Here is an 18,030-nt window from a genome sequence, read left to right as displayed (position 1 = left end):
TGTTATGATCATGCTGTTTGTCAGGTGGATGGATTATTTTGGCAAAGGAGAAATACTTGCCAACAAGCATGTAAACAAATTTGTGCACAACATTTGAGAGAAAGACACCTTTTGTGCATATGTAAAATGTCTGTGATTTTATTTCAGCTCATGAAACATGGGACCAGTACTTTACACGTTGCATTTATATTTTTGTTCAGTATATTTAGCTACTGTCCACATCACCAACAAGCTAGAATGGTCCAAACACACCAAGACAGTTGTGAAGAGGGCATGACGAAGCCTATTCCCCCTCAGGAAACTAAAAAGATTTGGCATGGGTCCTCAGATCCTCAAAAGGTTCTACAGCTGCAACATCGAGAGTATCCTGACTGGTTGCATCACTGCCTGGTACGGCAATTGCTCGGCCTCCGACCGCAAGGCACTACAGTGGGTAGTGTGTACGGCCCAGTACATCACTAGGGCTAAACTGCCTGCCATCTAGGACCTCTACACCAGGCCGTGTCAGAGGAAGGCCCTAAAAATTGTCAAAGACCCCTGCCATAGACTGTTATCTCTACTACCGCATGGCAAGTGGTACTGGAGTGCCAAGTCTAGAACAAAAAGGCTTCTCAACAGTTTTTACCCCCAAGCCATAAGACTCCTGAACAGGTAATCAAATGGCTACCCGGACTATTTGCATTGTGCCCCCCCCCCCCAATACCTCTTTTACGCTGCTGCTACTCTGTTTATGATAGTCACTTTACCCATATCTACATACTACCTCAATCAGCCCGACTAACCAGTGCCTCTATATAGCCTCGCTACTGTTATTTTTATCGTTTTTACTGTTTTTATTTCTTTACTTACCTATTGTTCATCTAGTACCTTTTTTGCACTGATGGATAGAGTCTAAGTAAGCATTTCACTGAGGTCTACACCTGTTGTATTCGGCGCACGTGACAAATAAACTTTGATTTGATATCCTTAAATATACTTACTGTCTCACCCCATACTTTAATGTACAGTACAAAAGGCTATCGCAAAGAAATGTGGAAGTAGAATTGCCATTCACACTTGACCATTGACTTGAAAGCTTGACTAATGTCTTGAGGGATCGCTTAGGTGATGCAATGCCAAAAACCAAAGACAGTCACAATTTTCATTTGATAGGGAAAAGCCTAATTGATAGATATTTTAATAAGAAAAAACAAAAAAATATGCAGATTCTAAAACGTTCAGTTTGTGCTGGCATTGTAATTTCACAACAATAAAAAGACACAAAAGGCATGAATAGGACACTTGTAGTGTACAACAAGTCATTTCATACTTAAACGTCTTACTCAGTTTTCTCCTCTTTGGCCATTTTGAAATCATAAACCTACTAATGTCTCATAATGCAGATTTAAGAGATTGAATAAGCAAAGAGTTAACTGGCCTGTCTCATCAGCTTACATAAACTTCAATTCAGCTGTAGGAACTCTTAAGTATAATCCATACAGTACAGAGTAAACAGTATTAAGCAGTTAATCGTTCTCTAAATCTGCGTTGACATTTTCCTAATTTTGATACCACAATTACTGGTAATTAATAGATATTTAAAAGGAAGTCACAGGGCATCTAATGCAATCCAACACTATGCTGACTGATGGGACACATTAACAAGACTCAAACAGCAGTACAGGTATAACAAGAGTCCACATGCAAAGGCTGCTGAGGATAGTGCGATTCTCTGATACTACATATAGATCTATTGTTGGTTCAACCTAGAAGGAAAAATAAACTCATCTCACAACCCAAAGGCCACCATTTGGGTATCTGACCAGTAACACATAACTATTACATTAATCTCGCATTGGGATGTGATACGTATTGATCGATTCATATACATTTCGTAGTAATTGGAGCCTAGGAGATCCCAAAATAGGCAGGACAGTTTTCATTTGTCATTCAATTGATTCGAGTAACGCAATAGAAATATCTGATTCAAATGTAGGTCTGAGAGATAATTTGCACAAATTAAACCAACAAATCACATGTACAAAAACCAAGAATTCAATCTAATACATTGTCTGGCACAATGTCTGCCAATCTTACAATGGGTATTCAATAATACCATTTCTAGGGAAAAAGCCTCAACCTTGTTATCATTTATGCATGATAAATATATCCAATAACATAAGTACTTTTCATTGCAATAACATTTTAAAACTAGGCCTACTAATGACCCGCGCCTCAACCGCGCTATCAAACTATTGATTATAAAAATAAAAGGGTTAAGAGCGTGTTAAATGTATTTTTTCCAATAAAGTGCAAAGGAAGGATCTTTCATGTGCCAAAAAAAAGAAAGTTTAAACTCTACTGGTTAGTAGAAAAGCTCCATAAACAGTAATAGGTATTTTTAAGTTAGGCTTCAAGTTTGATATAACAGAAAGGATTTTTATTTAACCCTTCTTTTACCAGGTAAGTTGACTGAGACCACATCCTCATTTACAGCAACGATCTGGGGAAGAAGAGGGAGGATGAATGAGCCAATTGGAAGCCTGGAATCCAAAGAGATATGCTCCGTTTCACTTCACCAATATACACTACATGCTCGAACATCTCATTCCAACCGAGGACAGACTATTATTTTTTTAATTTTTTTACACACTTTAGCACTCGCCGGACCCATTCTGTGAGCTTGTGTGGCCTACTACTTTTCGGCTGAGCAGTTGTTGCTCCTAGACATTTCCACTCCACAATAACAGCACTTGCAGTAGACCAGGGCAGCTCGAGCAGGGCAGAAATCTGACGAACTGACTTGTTGAAAAGTTGGCAACCTAGGACAGTGCCACATTGAAAGTCACGGAGCTCTACCGGAACTCTTGGCCATTCTACTGCCAATTTTTGTCTATGGAGATTGCATGGCTGTGTGCTCAATTTTATACACCGGTTAGCAACAAGTGTGGTTAAAATAGCCAAATCCACTAATTTGAAGGTATGTCCACATACTTTTGTATATGGATTTCACAGTTTGGATTCCAGGCTAACAAGATGGGCTATAACAAGATAGCCCCAAAGCCGATTCTGAACACACAGCTACAATATACTGAACTCTTATATCAAGATCACAATAACCGCATACTATACCACAACATTTGAATGTACATAGATTATTGAATTTGACAATCCCCATTTCAACAAAATGTGTGACAGAGCTCAGTACAAGGTAGCTGTGAATTCAAACATGTAAGGTAGTATCGCTCCTGTCTTTTGTTGAGAGCAGAGGGCATGTGGGAATATTAGTAGTGTGAAGCACGCTATTCAGAAACAATGCTTTTCTCAAAAACAGCAGAAATGTACTTTAAAAAAAGTCTGGATAGACCACATCTTATTCTGCTCCGTTAGGTACATATCGTTAGGTGTGGTACATACGGTATCACTGGTTCTTACAGACAACAAGAATTTCACTCTATCATACACTCACACACTCTCATGCAGACACACCCAACTCTACAACAATCATCAGAACTGACAAAGCAGTTCATGATATCCCACACCACCATTCAAAAGTTTGGGGTCACTTAGAAATGTCCTTATTTTTGAAAGAAAAGCACATTTTTTTGTCCATTAACATTACACTGTATTTCTTATCAATGTTGACATTGTTAATGTTGTAAATGACTATTGTAGCTGGAAACATGATTTAATGGAATATCTACATAGGCGTACAGAGGCCCATTATTTACATTTTAGTAATTTAGCAGATGCTCTTATCCAGAGCGATTTACAGTAGTGAATGCATACATTTCAATTCATTTCATAATTGTTTTTTTTTTTCTGTACGGGCCCCCCGCGGGGGCCCCCCCGGACCAACAACTCTGGCGTTGCAAACACCATTGCAAACACCATGCTCTACCAACTGAGCCACAGGGAGGCCTCTTTATCAGCAACCATCACTCCTGTGTTTCAAAGGCAATCCAAGTTTATAATTTTAAAAGGCTAATTGATCATTAGAAAACCCTTTAGCAATTATGTTAGCACAGCTGAAAACTTGTCCTGATTAAAGAAGCAATAAAACTGGCCCTCTAGACTAGTTGAGTATCTGGAGCATCAGTATTTGTGGGTTCAATTACAGGCTCAAAATGGCCAGAAACAAAGAACTTTCTTCTGAAACTCGTCAGCCTATTCTTGTTCTGAGAAACAAAGGCTATTTCATGCGAGAAGTTGCCAAGAAACTGAAGATCTCAGAGAACGCTGTGTACTACTACTTCACAGAACAACGCAAACTGACACTAACCAGAATAGAAAGAGGAGTGGGAGGCCCCGGTGCACAACTGAGCAAGAGGACAAGTACATTAGTGTGTCAAGTTTGAGAAACAGACGCCGCACAAGTCCTCAACTGGCAGCTTCATTAAATAGTACCCGCAAAACACCAGTCTCAATGTCAACTGTGAAGAGGCAACGCCGGGATGTTGGCCTTCTAGGCAGAGTGGCAAAGAAAAAGCCATATCTCAGACTGGCCAATAAAAATAAAAGATTAAGATGGGCAAAAGAACAGACACTGGACAGAGGAACTCTGCCTAGAAGGCCAGCATCACGAGTCGCCTCACTGTTGAGCCTGTAATCGAACCCACAAATGCTGATGCTCCAGATATTCAACTAGTCTAAAGAAGGCCAGTTTAATTGCTTCTTTAATCAGAACAGTTTTCAGCTGTGCTAACATAATTGAAAAAGGGTTTTTGCCATTGGAACACAGGAGTGATGGTTGCTGATAATGGGCCTCTGTACGCCTATGTAGATATTCCATTAAAAACCAGCCGTTTCCAGCTACAATAGTTATTTACAACATTAACAATGTCTACACTGTATTTCTGATCCATTTGATGTTATTTTAATGGAAACCAAAAAAAGTGCTTGTCTTTCAAAAACAAGGACATTACTAAGTGACCCCAAACTTTTGAACGGTAGTGCATTTCCTGTTCTCCAAGCGTAACCTAAATTCAGCCAGCATTGTCACACGTCAGTTTGTCACCGAGGTATATGCTACAGTATATTATTAGGATTTCTGGGGTGGTATCCCCCTGCTTGGCATCTTTTTTTACCCCCACAGTACCTCGATACTGACCATTTTAAGTATGAGGACAAGATAGGAATATCAGTGCACTTTTTCTGTACATGCAAGTTAATGACTGTCCAATGCCCTGCCTGACCTTACGTACAGTATTAGACATTTGTATTACACATTCTCTAGAATAAATAGGTGCTTTTTTTAATCAATATGGCACCTAACACTATTGGAATAAAAACGATAAATGAAATGGATGATCAATCAATGGATAGAGGAGACGGAAGCAACAAGTCCTGCAGCAGACTATGACATCACGTCTCAGGGCACGCCTTCAAATTGGCCAAGGGTGTCGGTATAATAAAGAGGGGATCGGTTCGGATCCACTGCCTCAGAACACACACTTACAGTACATCCATTACATAGACACAACAAACATGTTCTTGCCGGTTGGTTGTTGGTTCATCACACATTGGGAAAAAGGGATTACTAGTATTGACTGATATACAACTCCAGATTCAACTCAGATGATAAAATGTAAGGGGAGAGCTAGAACAAAAACATCCCTCTTTCACTAAGGTCCAATACAAGCCGGGTTCTGTTCGATTGGTGGCTGTTATGTTTAGGGTGTAGTACCACAGACTGACTGGGTGATGCTGCAGTTCAAGCATGTGAATAACAACCCTCCTAAATCTTGCCTGTTAAGTCCGGCTTTGGCCAACCCAGTCCATTCCAGCCCAGCTAAGTCAGATACAGGGCCATATTCATTATGCCACACAGTATCAAACCACTTTAACTGAAAATGAAAATCAATGTTCTTATTGGACAAATTCATATAGTACCTCCCCATTTCATAACATCCCTAATGAACACTACCCATGTCTCAGTGGTGGTTGGAGGGGCTGGGGCCCGGTTCTGTGTCTCCTTGGGGTAGAGCTCCATTGGGCTCCAGCAGGCTGTCAATGCCCAGGTAGCCCAGCAGGATGTCACTGCGGCGGTGGGACAGGCTCACGATGTCCTCGGCTAACGACTGGGCCGAGGTGAAGCGCACCTTGTCATGGTCAAACATGTCTTTCAGGTACTGCACTATTTGTTGCTGGGGAAGGAGAAGAGAAAAGGAGAAACAAGCCAATACAGAGTTCAGTACATTGGTGAGGAATGTCCTCATAAGAGATGTCATTTTGCAGATTTATACTCTTAAGAAAAATCTAACTTTGTTTTCCACATTCATTTCCCTCCTGAAAATCTCTGTTGAATTTAGGTAGATTGGGTAGGTCACTGGGTAGACAGTCTACAGGGATTATGATACTTGAGAGATTAAGGCATCGTAGAGATCAGCGTGATTAAACTGGTGATGTAAGGTAAAAAGGACAGACGGAAGGAAGGAAGGAAGGAAGGACGCAGACAGACACGTGAAAAAAAGTAAATTAGTAGAAAATAAAAAAAGTGGTGACATGTGACCTCTAAATACTGCTAGTAGTAAATTGGAGACAAAAAGTTGATTAAATCTCTCACCTTGAAGATGGTACACACCTCACTGAGGTGCTGTCGCGGCCCCAGGAAGCCAAAGGCCAGGACGGGGCTGACCTGTTCTGATATGGCGTAGAAGTGGGAGATGAAGCCATCTGGAACCATCAACAGACGCCGCTTGGCCTTCAGAACGGACCAGCACGCAGTAGCCAGGGCCTGAGAAACACAAAGTATGGTTTATTACATTTTAACCAATGGTATAGTTGCAGTGAATGCAATAGACCCTGTTTTCCATGTCTGCCTGTGTAGTTATATTTATGCTGTGTAATGCTTGTTGTGTTGGTATTGCAGTTGTAACAGCTAGTGTCACTAGATCATGTTGACTATAGGATTGTGGGTGTCCGTCTGTCTCACCGTCTCCTTGAAGCTGTCAGAGAGCCAACGGTTCCTGAGCACGGCCACAACGGACGAGGGCGGGCTCTCCAGGTCATCAAAGGCATCCATCAGGATGAAGTCCAGCACGATGTCAAAGAAATTCATAACCACCACCTGGTAAAGGTCATAGATCATGCGAGGTCAAGGGCTTTAAAACACAACTAGGTCATATATTCATTAGGGCACACCATAGAAAAACAAGTGTTATTCTTACTGGTAGAAGAAATAAATGGTAGTCTACCTGTATCAGTCTGTTTGGTTTGCAATGAATATGGCCCAGCTTCAAGCCACATGTAAAATGTGAGAGTTCATGAGTTGTCAGGCACTATAGTCAGTCTATCCAGAGTGATTTATAGACACTGATTCTTCCTTCAATACCTTAAGAGTCACCAGAATCTCTACAAACACTTTCATTCATGTTTGAAAAGAAAAGAAAAACAGGAACAGTGCCTCACCCCTCGCCCCTCCAGTTCCATCCTGCTGATTGGCCAGGTCTCCTCTCTCTGGGTGTAGAGAAGCATGTCCTCATAGGTTTCCAGGAAGGCTTTGGGGCTCTACAGGTGAAACAGGAACACAACCAACTCAATAAAAAAGCCAATCAGAGTAGTTCATTACAAAGTAACATGTTCATAGAGAAGAGTGTTGGTGAGGAGCCGTCTGTCCAGTGTACGGTCTGTCCAGTGTACGGTGGGAATGAAAGAACTTACAGCAACAAAAAAAAACTACATTTCCGTGTCAATGGACAATAAATTTACATTGTATTGTCTGGGTTAGTGTTGCCACCTTGTTTGCCTTGGTCATGAGTCCTGTGATCATCTGCTTGCCGGTCTCCATGAAGAACGTCCGGTGAGTTTCGTCCAGCAACAAAACCTGTCAAAACAACAACAACCACTGACCACTGTGGACTTCAGCAAAGATGAGCCATCTTAGTCACATCAAATCCATAGAGACATTATCCATATACAGTTGAAGTCGGAAGTTTACATACACTTAGGTTGGGGTCATTAAAACTCGTTTTTCAACCACTCCACAAATTTCTTATTAACAAACTATAGTTTTGGAAAGTTGGTTAGGACATCAACTTTGTGCATGACACAAGTAATTTTTCCAACAATTGTTTACAGACATTATTTCACTGTATCACAATTCCAGTGGGTCAGAAGTTTACATACACTAAGTTGAGTGTGCCTTTAAACAGCTTGGAAAATTCCAGAAAATGATGTCATGGCTTTAGAAGCTTCTGATAGGCTAATTGACATCAATTGGAGGTGCACCTGTGGATGCATTTCAAGGCCTACCTTCAAACTCAGTGACTCTTTGCTTGACATCATGGGAAAATCTAAAGAAATCAGCCAAGACCTCAGAAAAATAATTGTAGACCTCCACAAGTCTGGTTCATCCTTGGGAGCAATTTCCAAACGCCTGAAGGTACCACGTTCATCTGTACAAACAATAGTACGCAAGTATAAACACCATGGGACCACGCAGCCGTTATACCGCTCAGGAAGGAGACGCGTTCTGTCTCCTAGAGATGAACGTACTTTTGGTGCGAAAAGTGCAAATCAATCCCAGAACAACAGCAAAGGACCTTGTGAAGAAGCCGGAGGAAACAGGTACAAAAGTATCTATATCCACAGTAAAACGAGTCCTATATCGACATAACCTGAAAGGCCGCTCAGCAAGGAAGAAGCCACTTCTCCAAAACCGCCATAAAAAAGCCAACTGCACATGGGGACAAAGACCATACTTTTTAAAGAAATGTCTTCTGCTCTGATGAAAAAATAAATAAACTGTTTGGCCATAATGACCATTATGTTTGGAGGAAAAAGGGGGAGGCTTGCAAGCCAAACACCACCATCCCAACCGTGAAGCACGGGGGTTGCAGCATCATGGGGGTGCTTTGCTGTAGGAGGGACTGGTGAACGTCACAACATAGATGGCATCATGAGTAGGGAAAGTCATGTGGATATATTGAAGCAACATCAAGACATCAGTCAGGAAGTTAAAGCTTGGTCGCAAATGGGTCTTCCAAATGGACAATGACCCCAAGCATACTTCCAAAGTTGTGGCAAAATGGCTTAAGGACAACAAAGTCAAGGTATTGGAGTGGCCATCACCAAGCCCTGACCTCAATCCCATAGAAAATGTGTGGGCAGAACTGAAAAAGCATGTGCGAGCAAGGAGGCCTACAAACCGGACTCAGTTACACCAGCTCTGTCAGGAGGAATGGGCCAAAATTCACCCAACTTATTGTGGGAAGCTTGTGGAAGTCTACCCGAAACGATTTACCCAAGTTAAACAATATAAAGGCAATGCTACCAAATACTAATTGAGTGTATGTAAACTTCTGACCCACTGGAAATGTGATGAATGATTTATTTATTTCTCTCTACTATTATTCTGACATTTCACATTCTTAAAATAAAAGTGGTGATCCTAACTGACCTAAGACAGGGAATTGTTACTCGGATTAAATGTCAAGAATTGTGAAAAACTGAGTTGAAATGCATTTGGCTAAGGTGTATGTAAACTTCCGACTTCAACTGTACCAATAAGTCATCTTCAGTAAGGATTTCAGACCTGGAAGGCTTGTCTCACACAGTGGAGCTTGGCTAGGAAGTCTTGGTCGCCGTAGCATTCTAGCAGCTCAGTTCTGAGGGACGGAAAGGGGGGAAAAGATGGAAATCAGAAATGTGAATAGTTATCAGTTCATTTTAACGGAAATATTGTCGTGAGTAACACTAAACAAATAGTAGTATTTGTTTTCTTCCAAATACTTAGAGCTACGATTGATTGATCTTCGCTGGCGCAATGGAATCTATGGAATAGTCCAAAAAGTACAAACCCCAAACCTCTCCCATCTGGCACTCAATCAAGCGCTCAAAAATAAAAATAAAATACTACTACTATTTTAACCCAGGTCCAGTACTTAGCTAGTTCTTACCGGAGCTCTCGACAGGGCACGCTGCCGTCCTGGACCAGTGACACAGCCTCGTCGTAAAGAGCAGCAGGCCTCAGAGGTTGACACACCTCCAGAGATAGGTTGTCAAACAGCTGCAGAGTAAAGAGGGAGAGGCACAATCCTCAACACAAGTTCATAACATAGGATACATGATAGTCATATGAGAGAGACTGTGTGTGAGGGAGAGAGAATACATGCGTGATAGGGTGAGTCAATGAGAGAGAGAGAAAGAAAGAAAGAGAAACTAACTTCTGCCGCTGAGAAGAAGGAATCGTCAGAAGTGATAGTAGTGGCGTCGTCTTCACGCATTCTACTCTCCAAGTTTGGCAGGATGAGTGTTCCCTCACTCTCTGACAGGACGACAAAGCAAACATTCTGAGCCACAACACAAGGACTATATAAGCCAAATTACCCATTATGGATAAATGCTAAAGCTACTGTCAACATATTTGCACTAGCTGCATGCTAATAACAACAACAAAAATCAACAGATTTGCGCTATCGTAGCATGTTAATTACCAAAGTCTGCTAGCAGGCTATCTGGGGGAATGGTAGCGCCAAAGTCCTCCTGTAGGTGGTAGGCCCTGTGCAGGAGGGTCTCCAGCTTCTCGGCAAAGACCTTGTTACGCGACTCAGACTGAATCCATGAAAACAAACAAAAATCACTACATTAGTTGATTAATTCAAAATCACAGTGGCCCTCCAGGGCTGGAGTTTCTCTGAATCTTTAAGGAAATAGAGGCTGGTGGAGGAAGAAATCCGATGGGCTCATTCAAATCCACTCTAGCAATTACAATGAGCCCGCCCTCCGATTTTTAATGTAATGTTAGGTGGATTTGTGAGAGTGCTGCTAGCTCTTGACCAGGGCTCAGTTGAGAATGAGATGCATATCTCAATGGGACTCACCTGGTTAAATAAAGGATAAATAAAAGTGTACCGTACTGTTGAGAGTGCGATAGTTCTGTGGCATACCGTGGGCAGGTTGGGGCAGGCCACTGCCCCCTCCAGGGCTAGGCTGGTACTGGATTTGGAGGCATTGGAGTGGGTGCGGTGCCGGATGTTCAGGGCCTGCTCCCACTTCTGAAGGGCCTCCTCAAACAGCTCCATGCCTGGGGGAGGGGAGAGATGTGATAAGGACAACATAGAAAACCTGGGATTTTGGCTAAGGGATAGGTCAGTTTCAATAATATATGAATGATAAATGCCAGAAAAGCAGGAATTAATCAGGAAGAATGGCATTCCTGGGAGGTGGACCTTAGGGTCTGTTTCTATTCCTTACCCTCTCCACCAGAGTGTGCAGTGCACTTGTAAAACCGATGCTTAAATCAATCCAGTGTTTCTTTACATGCATGAGCGGGAGAGAGCTTTTGTACATAAGGGGAAAATACAGTAGGGAGAATGGAACACAACCACAGCTTCATGTCAGTCCTTAGTATTATGATGCATCGTAAAATGACAGGATGAGTGATGCCATCCTGCCAGGTTGGTTTGATAATGACAGGATGAGTGATGCCATCCTGCCAGGTTGGTTTGATAATGACAGGATGAGTGATGCCATCCTGCCAGGTTGGTTTGATAATGACAGGATGAGTGATGCCATCCTGCCAGGGTGGTTTGATAATGACAGGATGAGTGATGCCATCCTGCCAGGTTGGTTTGATAATGACAGGATGAGTGATGCCATCCTGCCAGGTTGGTTTGATAATGACAGGATGAGTGATGCCATCCTGCCAGGTTGGTTTGATAATGACAGGATGAGTGATGCCATCCTGCCAGGTTGGTTTGATAATGACAGGATGAGTGATGCCATCCTGCCAGGTTGGTTTGATAATGACAGGATGAGTGATGCCATCCTGCCAGGTTGGTTTGATAATGACAGGATGAGTGATGCCATCCTGCCAGGTTGGTTTGATAATGACAGGATGAGTGATGCCATCCTGCCAGGTTGGTTTGATAATGACAGGATGAGTGATGCCATCCTGCCAGGTTGGTTTGATAATGACAGGATGAGTGATGCCATCCTGCCAGGGTGGTTTGATAATGACAGGATGAGTGATGCCATCCTGCCAGGTTGGTTTGATAATGACAGGATGAGTGATGCCATCCTGCCAGGGTGGTTTGATAATGACAGGATGAGTGATGCCATCCTGCCAGGGTGGTTTGATAATGACATCTATGTGCTGGGAGGTCACCCAGGTGTTTGGTTGTCGAGGAAAGATAACTTAGTCTAGCTGAATTACAGAGATGTCTTTGTCCAGGTGTTCATGGAAAAACTAACAGTGCAGGAAATACAGCACAGTCAGATGTAACCCTCTATATCAATGTCCCACTTCTATTCTTCCTCTACCAAGGGTCCAAATAGCCCCTTTCATTGAGCCAAACAGTTATTTTGAATGTCAAATAATAAATTCCACTTTGGGAAATACTTTTCCCCATTGGTGGGCGGGTAGCCTACATTAGCGTTTAGTGTTGGGCCATTAACTGAAAAGTTTCTGGTTCGAATCCATTAGCCGAAAAGGTGAAAAACCTGCCCTTGAGCAAAGTACTTAACCCTATTTTCTCCTGTAAGTCGTTCTCGATAAGAGCTTCTGCTAAATGACTAAAAATGTAAAAGCGCACCAAACACTGTCTCAGTTTGCTATGGACAGTCCCCGTCGCTGAATCTTTGAGGGAATCCATGAAGGGGTATTATTACCAATGATGTACAGGTTCTCTGCGTTTGCGTCCCCCATGGCTCCCGACTCCTCCTCCACAGGCTCTACCTCCCAGGGAGTCGACGGATTGGCCGACTGGTTCGGAGAAGTCGGGACTCGCATCTGTGACAACAAAAAGACAACAACAAATTGAAATCTTGAGGGGCCATGGACCACAAGGGTCTAAAAAGAGTTAAGTGAGGTAAAGGATCCACTGAAGAAGAGTGAAATCTGAATAAACTATGTTAAAATGCTCTTCAAAGACAATAGCTCAGCGTTCAACACTGTAGTTCCTTCCAAGTTCCTCACCAAGCTAGGGACCCTGGGACTGAACACCTTCCTCTGCAACTTCCTGAGAGGCCGGCCCCAGGGTGTGAGTGTAGGCAACAATACATCCGCCACGTGAACCTTCAACACAGGGGCCCCTTAGGGGTGTGTGCATAGTCCCCTCCTGTACTCCCTGTTCACCCACGACTGTGTGGCCACGAACGACTCCAACACCATCATTAAGTTTGCAGACGACACAACGGTGGTAGGCCTGACCACTGGGGAAGACAGCTTACAGGGAGGTGGTCAGAGACTTAGCAGTGTGGTGCCAGGACAACGACCTCTCCCTCAACCTCAGTAACAACAAGAAGCTGATCGTGGACTATAGGAGAAAGGGGAGAGTACACCCCCATCCACATCACTGGGGCTGAGCTCCCCGCCATCCAGGACCTCTATATCAGGCGGAGAAAGGCCCGAAAAATTGCCAAAGACAACAGCCACCCAAGCCATAGACTGTTCACTCTATCATCTGGCACCAGATCATCGACTCTCGGACCAACAGTCTCCGAAACAGCTTCTACCCTCAATGCATAAATCTTCTTAGACATAAGATTGCTAAATAGCCCGGGTAACCATTTTTAATGGACTATCTACACTGACCCCACACACACACTTCATTGACACTCTCACACATACTTATACACACACACACACACACACACACACACACAATTTGCTGAGTCTGTTCTTTATTTTACTCAAATTATGTTCTATCCAGATGCCTAGTCACATTACCATGTCTTCATGTACACATCTACCTAAAATACCTCATACCTCTGCACACTGATCTGGTACTCCTTTGGAAAGTATTCAGACGCCTTGACTTTTTCCACATTTTGTTATGTTACATCCTTATTCTAAAATTAATTAAATAAAAATATCAGCAATCTACACACAATACCCCATAACGACAAAGCGAAAACAGGTTTAGAAATTTAAAAAAAATATATATAAAAATATTCGGACCTTTTGCTATGAAACTTGAAATTGAAAGCAGGTGCATCCTGTTTCCATTGATCATCCTTGAGATGTTTCTACAACTTGATTGGAGTCCACCTGTGGTAGATTCAATTGATTGGACATGATTTGGAAAGGCACACACCTGTCTATATAAGGTCCCACAGTTGGCAGTGCATGTCAGAGCAAAAACCAAGCCATGAGGTCGAAGGAATTGTCCGTAGAGCACCGAGACAGGATTGTGTCAAGGCACAGATCTGGGGAAGGGTACCAAAAAATGTCTGCAGCATTGAAGGTCCCCAAGAACACAGTGGCCTCCATCATTCTTAAATGGAAGAAGTTTGGAACCACCAAGACTCTTCCTAGAGCTGGCCGCCAGGCCAAACTGAGCAATCGGGGGAGAAGGGCCTTGGTCAGGGAGGTGACCAAGAACCCGAGGGTCAATCTGACAGAGCACCAGAGTTCCTCTGTGGAGATGGAGAACCTTCCAGAAGGACAACATCTATGCAGCACTCCACCAATCAGGCCTTCATGGTAGAGTGGCCAAACGGAAGCCACTCCTCAGTAAAAGGCACATGACAAAAAAGGCGCCTAAAGACTCCCAAGACCATGTTAAACAAGTTAGTCTGGTCTGATGAAACCAAAATTAAACTATTTGGCCTGAATGCGAAGCATCACATCTGGAGGTAACCTGGCCACATCTCTATGGTGAAGCATGGTGGTGGCAGCATCATGCTGTGGGGGTGTTTTTCCACCAGCAGGGACTGGGAGACTAGTCAGGATCGAGGCAAAGATTAATGGAGCAAAGATCCATGATGAAAACTTGCTTCGGAACGCTCAGGACCTCAGACTGGAGGCAAAGGTTCACCTTCCAACAGGACAACGACCCTAAGCACACTGGCAAGACAACGCAGGAGTGGCTTTGGGATCAGTCTCTGAATGCCCAGCCAGAGCCCGGACTTGAACCCGATCTAACATCAGGAGAGACCTGAAAATAGCTGTGGAGCGACATTCCCCATCAAACCTGACAGAGCTTGAGAGGATCTGCAGAGAAGAGTGGAAGAACCCCCCCAAATACAGGTGTGCAAAGCTTGTAGCGTCATACCCAAGACCTCTCGATGCTGTCATCACTGCCAAAGGTGCTTCAACAAAATCCTGAGTAAAGGGTCTGAATACTTATGTAAAATGTGTTCAGTTTTTTCAACCTGTTTTTGCTTTGTCATTATGGGGTGTTGTGTGTAGATTGAGGGGAAAAAAACTATTTTAGAATAAGGCTGTAACATAACAAAATGTGGAAAAGGGGTCTGAATGCTTTCCCGAATGTACTGTGTAAGGCACCACATTGATCTGGTACTTACTGTATATAGATCCACTCGTGCATTTTATTTTATTCCTTGTGTTACTATTGTTGCTATTTTTTAATTAGTATTTTTAAACTGTGCATCGTTGGGAAGGGCTTGTAAGAAAGCATTTCACTAAAGTCTACACCAGTTATAGTCGGCGCATATGAAAAATGTGTTTTATTTGAGTGATAGAAAGTAAGGAGAGTCAAACGTACAGAAGCTATGCTGTGGGAGGAGCTTGAGTGTTTGCTGGGAGCCAGTGAAGAGATGCCGCTCATGGTTTCGTTGCTCCGTGTGCTGGGGCTCATCATCTGTCGCCCGGGAAATGGACCACCTGGGACGGAAACGAGGCTGTTAGCTAACACTTCTATCAAAAAGGCATTTTGATCACATTAATAACTGGTATTCTAACCGTGATCATGCTGAAACAGCTTTCACATACAGTATCCACACAGCCTTACGGAAACACCAGCGTGTCAATGAGACAACTTACTTGACTTAATCCATTTAACTTCCTTGAGGTCAATCAGCCAACCAACAAACACATCAACAAAATTATGAGCAAATTCCACAGCCTGATTGAAACCACCAGTAATCACATTGAAGTGAAACTCACCTCTCCTCAGAGATGACGGTCTCCCTGACCGGATCAACGCCTCTGGTATTCCCACCTGCTTCTGCTCATCTTTCGCAGCTGTTGCCTGTTTCCGTTTCCTACCGCGTCTCTTCATGTGGTGGGCGGTGAGGGCCAGGGCTACGCTCCCCAGAGCTGTGGCGAACAGCACCTTCTTCAGACTGGGAGAAAGCTTCAGCTGAGAGAATATGGACTGACGGGAAAAGAGATGGGGTGAGGGGTCACAACAAGCTAAAACAACTTGACGCAGACATGCTAATGTATCAAACGTATCTTCTGTGTGTCAAATATGGGGGGATTGCAAATAAGTTACTTGCTAATAAAGAACAAACTTATGCTTTTTTGGGGGGCAACATTCTTTGCAGTGTTTTAGGAGCAGATTCTTACAAACATATTCAATAGTGTACTAGAAAGTCTCTTCTTGGGGAACGTTGTTTACCTGCCCAAAGGTGGAGTAGAGAAACACGGGGATCTCGGCCACAGTCATGGCCAAGGCCTGGGCGATGGACATCCCTTCTGCTCTTCTGATTGACATTTCAGTAGAATGCCCACAGAGCCTCCAACAACCCCCTTTACATCAACCACCTAAGGGGCTTCCTTCTCTGTTCTGAGACCAGCCAGCCAGCACAGTGCCTGGTCCTGGTTGTAATTGGGCTGAGGTCAGCCACTTCTGAGTCTGGGTGGGTCCCTCTGGTCCAGCTTCAGACTGTAGCCGCAACCAGTGTACCGGAGTCCTGTCCACACTGGTTTTGGTGACCCGTCTCTCCGTGCAAACCTAGGGGAATGTGAATTGTTGTCATCATTGCTACAATGAAGTGATATCGATCAGTGATAGCTAAATCTGACTACTTCACAAATATGTAATGAACTGAAATTAACTGTGACATAACATCGTCTCAGGCTATATAATGTAACACCCCAACAGCATCGAGAACAGAGTGAAGTAGACACACAGGCATTGTACAGGCCACCACGACAGTTGCAGTTACACTCTTAGCTAGCTAACTTTAGTTACTAGCCAACATAGCATCAAAGAAGCACGACCAACTAAATAGGAGTAGACTTACTCTAGAAGTTAAACATGTTTAACGTTATTTTTTACTTTGACCAAATATTAACTCAAAGAGAGACCCTCACAGCCTAGCGCCAAAGTAGCATTAGCATCATGCTAGCTGAAAAGCCGTCCCTGCAGGTTCACAACTTTCAAGGGTTATCATATTTGACAATAACCTTTGTAACATCATTAAGGTCTCTTCGGTTTGGGCTGCGAATGGAATATTACAAACCTGTCCTGATTGCTGACCAACCCCACTAGCCGGACATGCTAGTTAGCCAGCTAGGAACTTTGATTCGTGCACTGACAGCTACTGCTGGCTTCAATCCGGCCTGGCTGTCAGATCACTCAGTCAATGGTCTCCGATGGACTATTAAAAGCTGTCTAACCGTCTATTCAAGAGATTGCTAACCCTTTTATGGATAAAAAAGATACCTAACACAATAATTCATAGAATAACTACATCCAAAAGCTACTAATGTACATTGCGCATCCAAAGAACTGTAGAAGGACAATCAGCGCCGCTTTTCACACACTACTGTGATATTTGCTTCAGGGCGGACACATTTGTAATTGATACCATGGAAGACCAATGTCTGTTGAGTATATGCGGGCGCGTTCCTATTGTGGTCAATCACAATTGAGAAAGGAGGAGGGTGTACATTGGATATCCAATCGTATCAAAGATTGGGGCCTGACTCTTGCTTGTTCCATGGCAAAAGTTAGGTGCAAAGTCAAAACGTTTCATCCAAAAATGGATCAATAGCATTAAAGTAATCACGTTTAACATAGGTAACGGATTTTTTATTTATTTTTGTGCACACAATTGTGTTGTCAGAATTGGATCTTTGCATAAAAAGCAATTTTTGTTTTAGGTCTTGTGAGATAAGTATCTACTCCTGTCTTAAGTGTAGTGTATGGACGGACATAAATAAACTGTTCCCAGTGCTGGTGTTCGTATTGGTGGTGGGTTTTGACTAGATTTATGTCAGAATTAACCAGAATAGAGAGCAATAGTAATGACATATTCATCAGCTAACGTTGCTTTTTGTGAATTTTGAAGCATTTATGTAGTTTTGTTTAAAGCACATGAAAGGCTTCATAATTCATAAAGATCATGCTAACT

General features: G+C 43.0%; 1 protein-coding gene across 2 annotated transcripts; it reads right to left on the bottom strand.

Moving 5' to 3' along the window:
- Positions 1–5,212: 5,212 nt before the first annotated feature.
- Positions 5,213–17,460, bottom strand: miga2 (mitoguardin 2). Of its 2 annotated transcripts, none has more exons than XM_014141483.2 (15): positions 17,137–17,460; positions 16,290–16,625; positions 15,833–16,043; positions 15,432–15,550; positions 12,592–12,712; positions 10,839–11,005; positions 10,416–10,533; positions 10,146–10,246; positions 9,879–9,988; positions 9,515–9,587; positions 7,718–7,804; positions 7,390–7,488; positions 6,914–7,048; positions 6,545–6,715; positions 5,213–6,125 (listed from the first exon to the last, which is right to left on the bottom strand). In XM_014141483.2, exons 2-15 carry the CDS (start codon positions 16,383–16,385, stop codon positions 5,913–5,915), a joined length of 1,821 nt encoding a protein of 606 aa, XP_013996958.1. In that variant the 5' UTR covers positions 16,386–16,625; positions 17,137–17,460; the 3' UTR covers positions 5,213–5,912. The 2 variants fall into 2 exon arrangements, with proteins under 2 accessions (XP_013996958.1, XP_013996965.1); XM_014141490.2 differs by having other exon boundaries at positions 10,869–11,005.
- Between the last annotated feature and the right edge of the window lie 570 nt (positions 17,461–18,030).

This window comes from Salmo salar, chromosome ssa01 (genome assembly GCF_905237065.1).
Source record: "Salmo salar chromosome ssa01, Ssal_v3.1, whole genome shotgun sequence".
In the NCBI taxonomy this organism is placed as follows: domain Eukaryota; kingdom Metazoa; phylum Chordata; class Actinopteri; order Salmoniformes; family Salmonidae; genus Salmo; species Salmo salar.
Note: the sequence above shows the minus strand (reverse complement) of the source record. Positions and strands in the feature narration are given on the sequence as shown.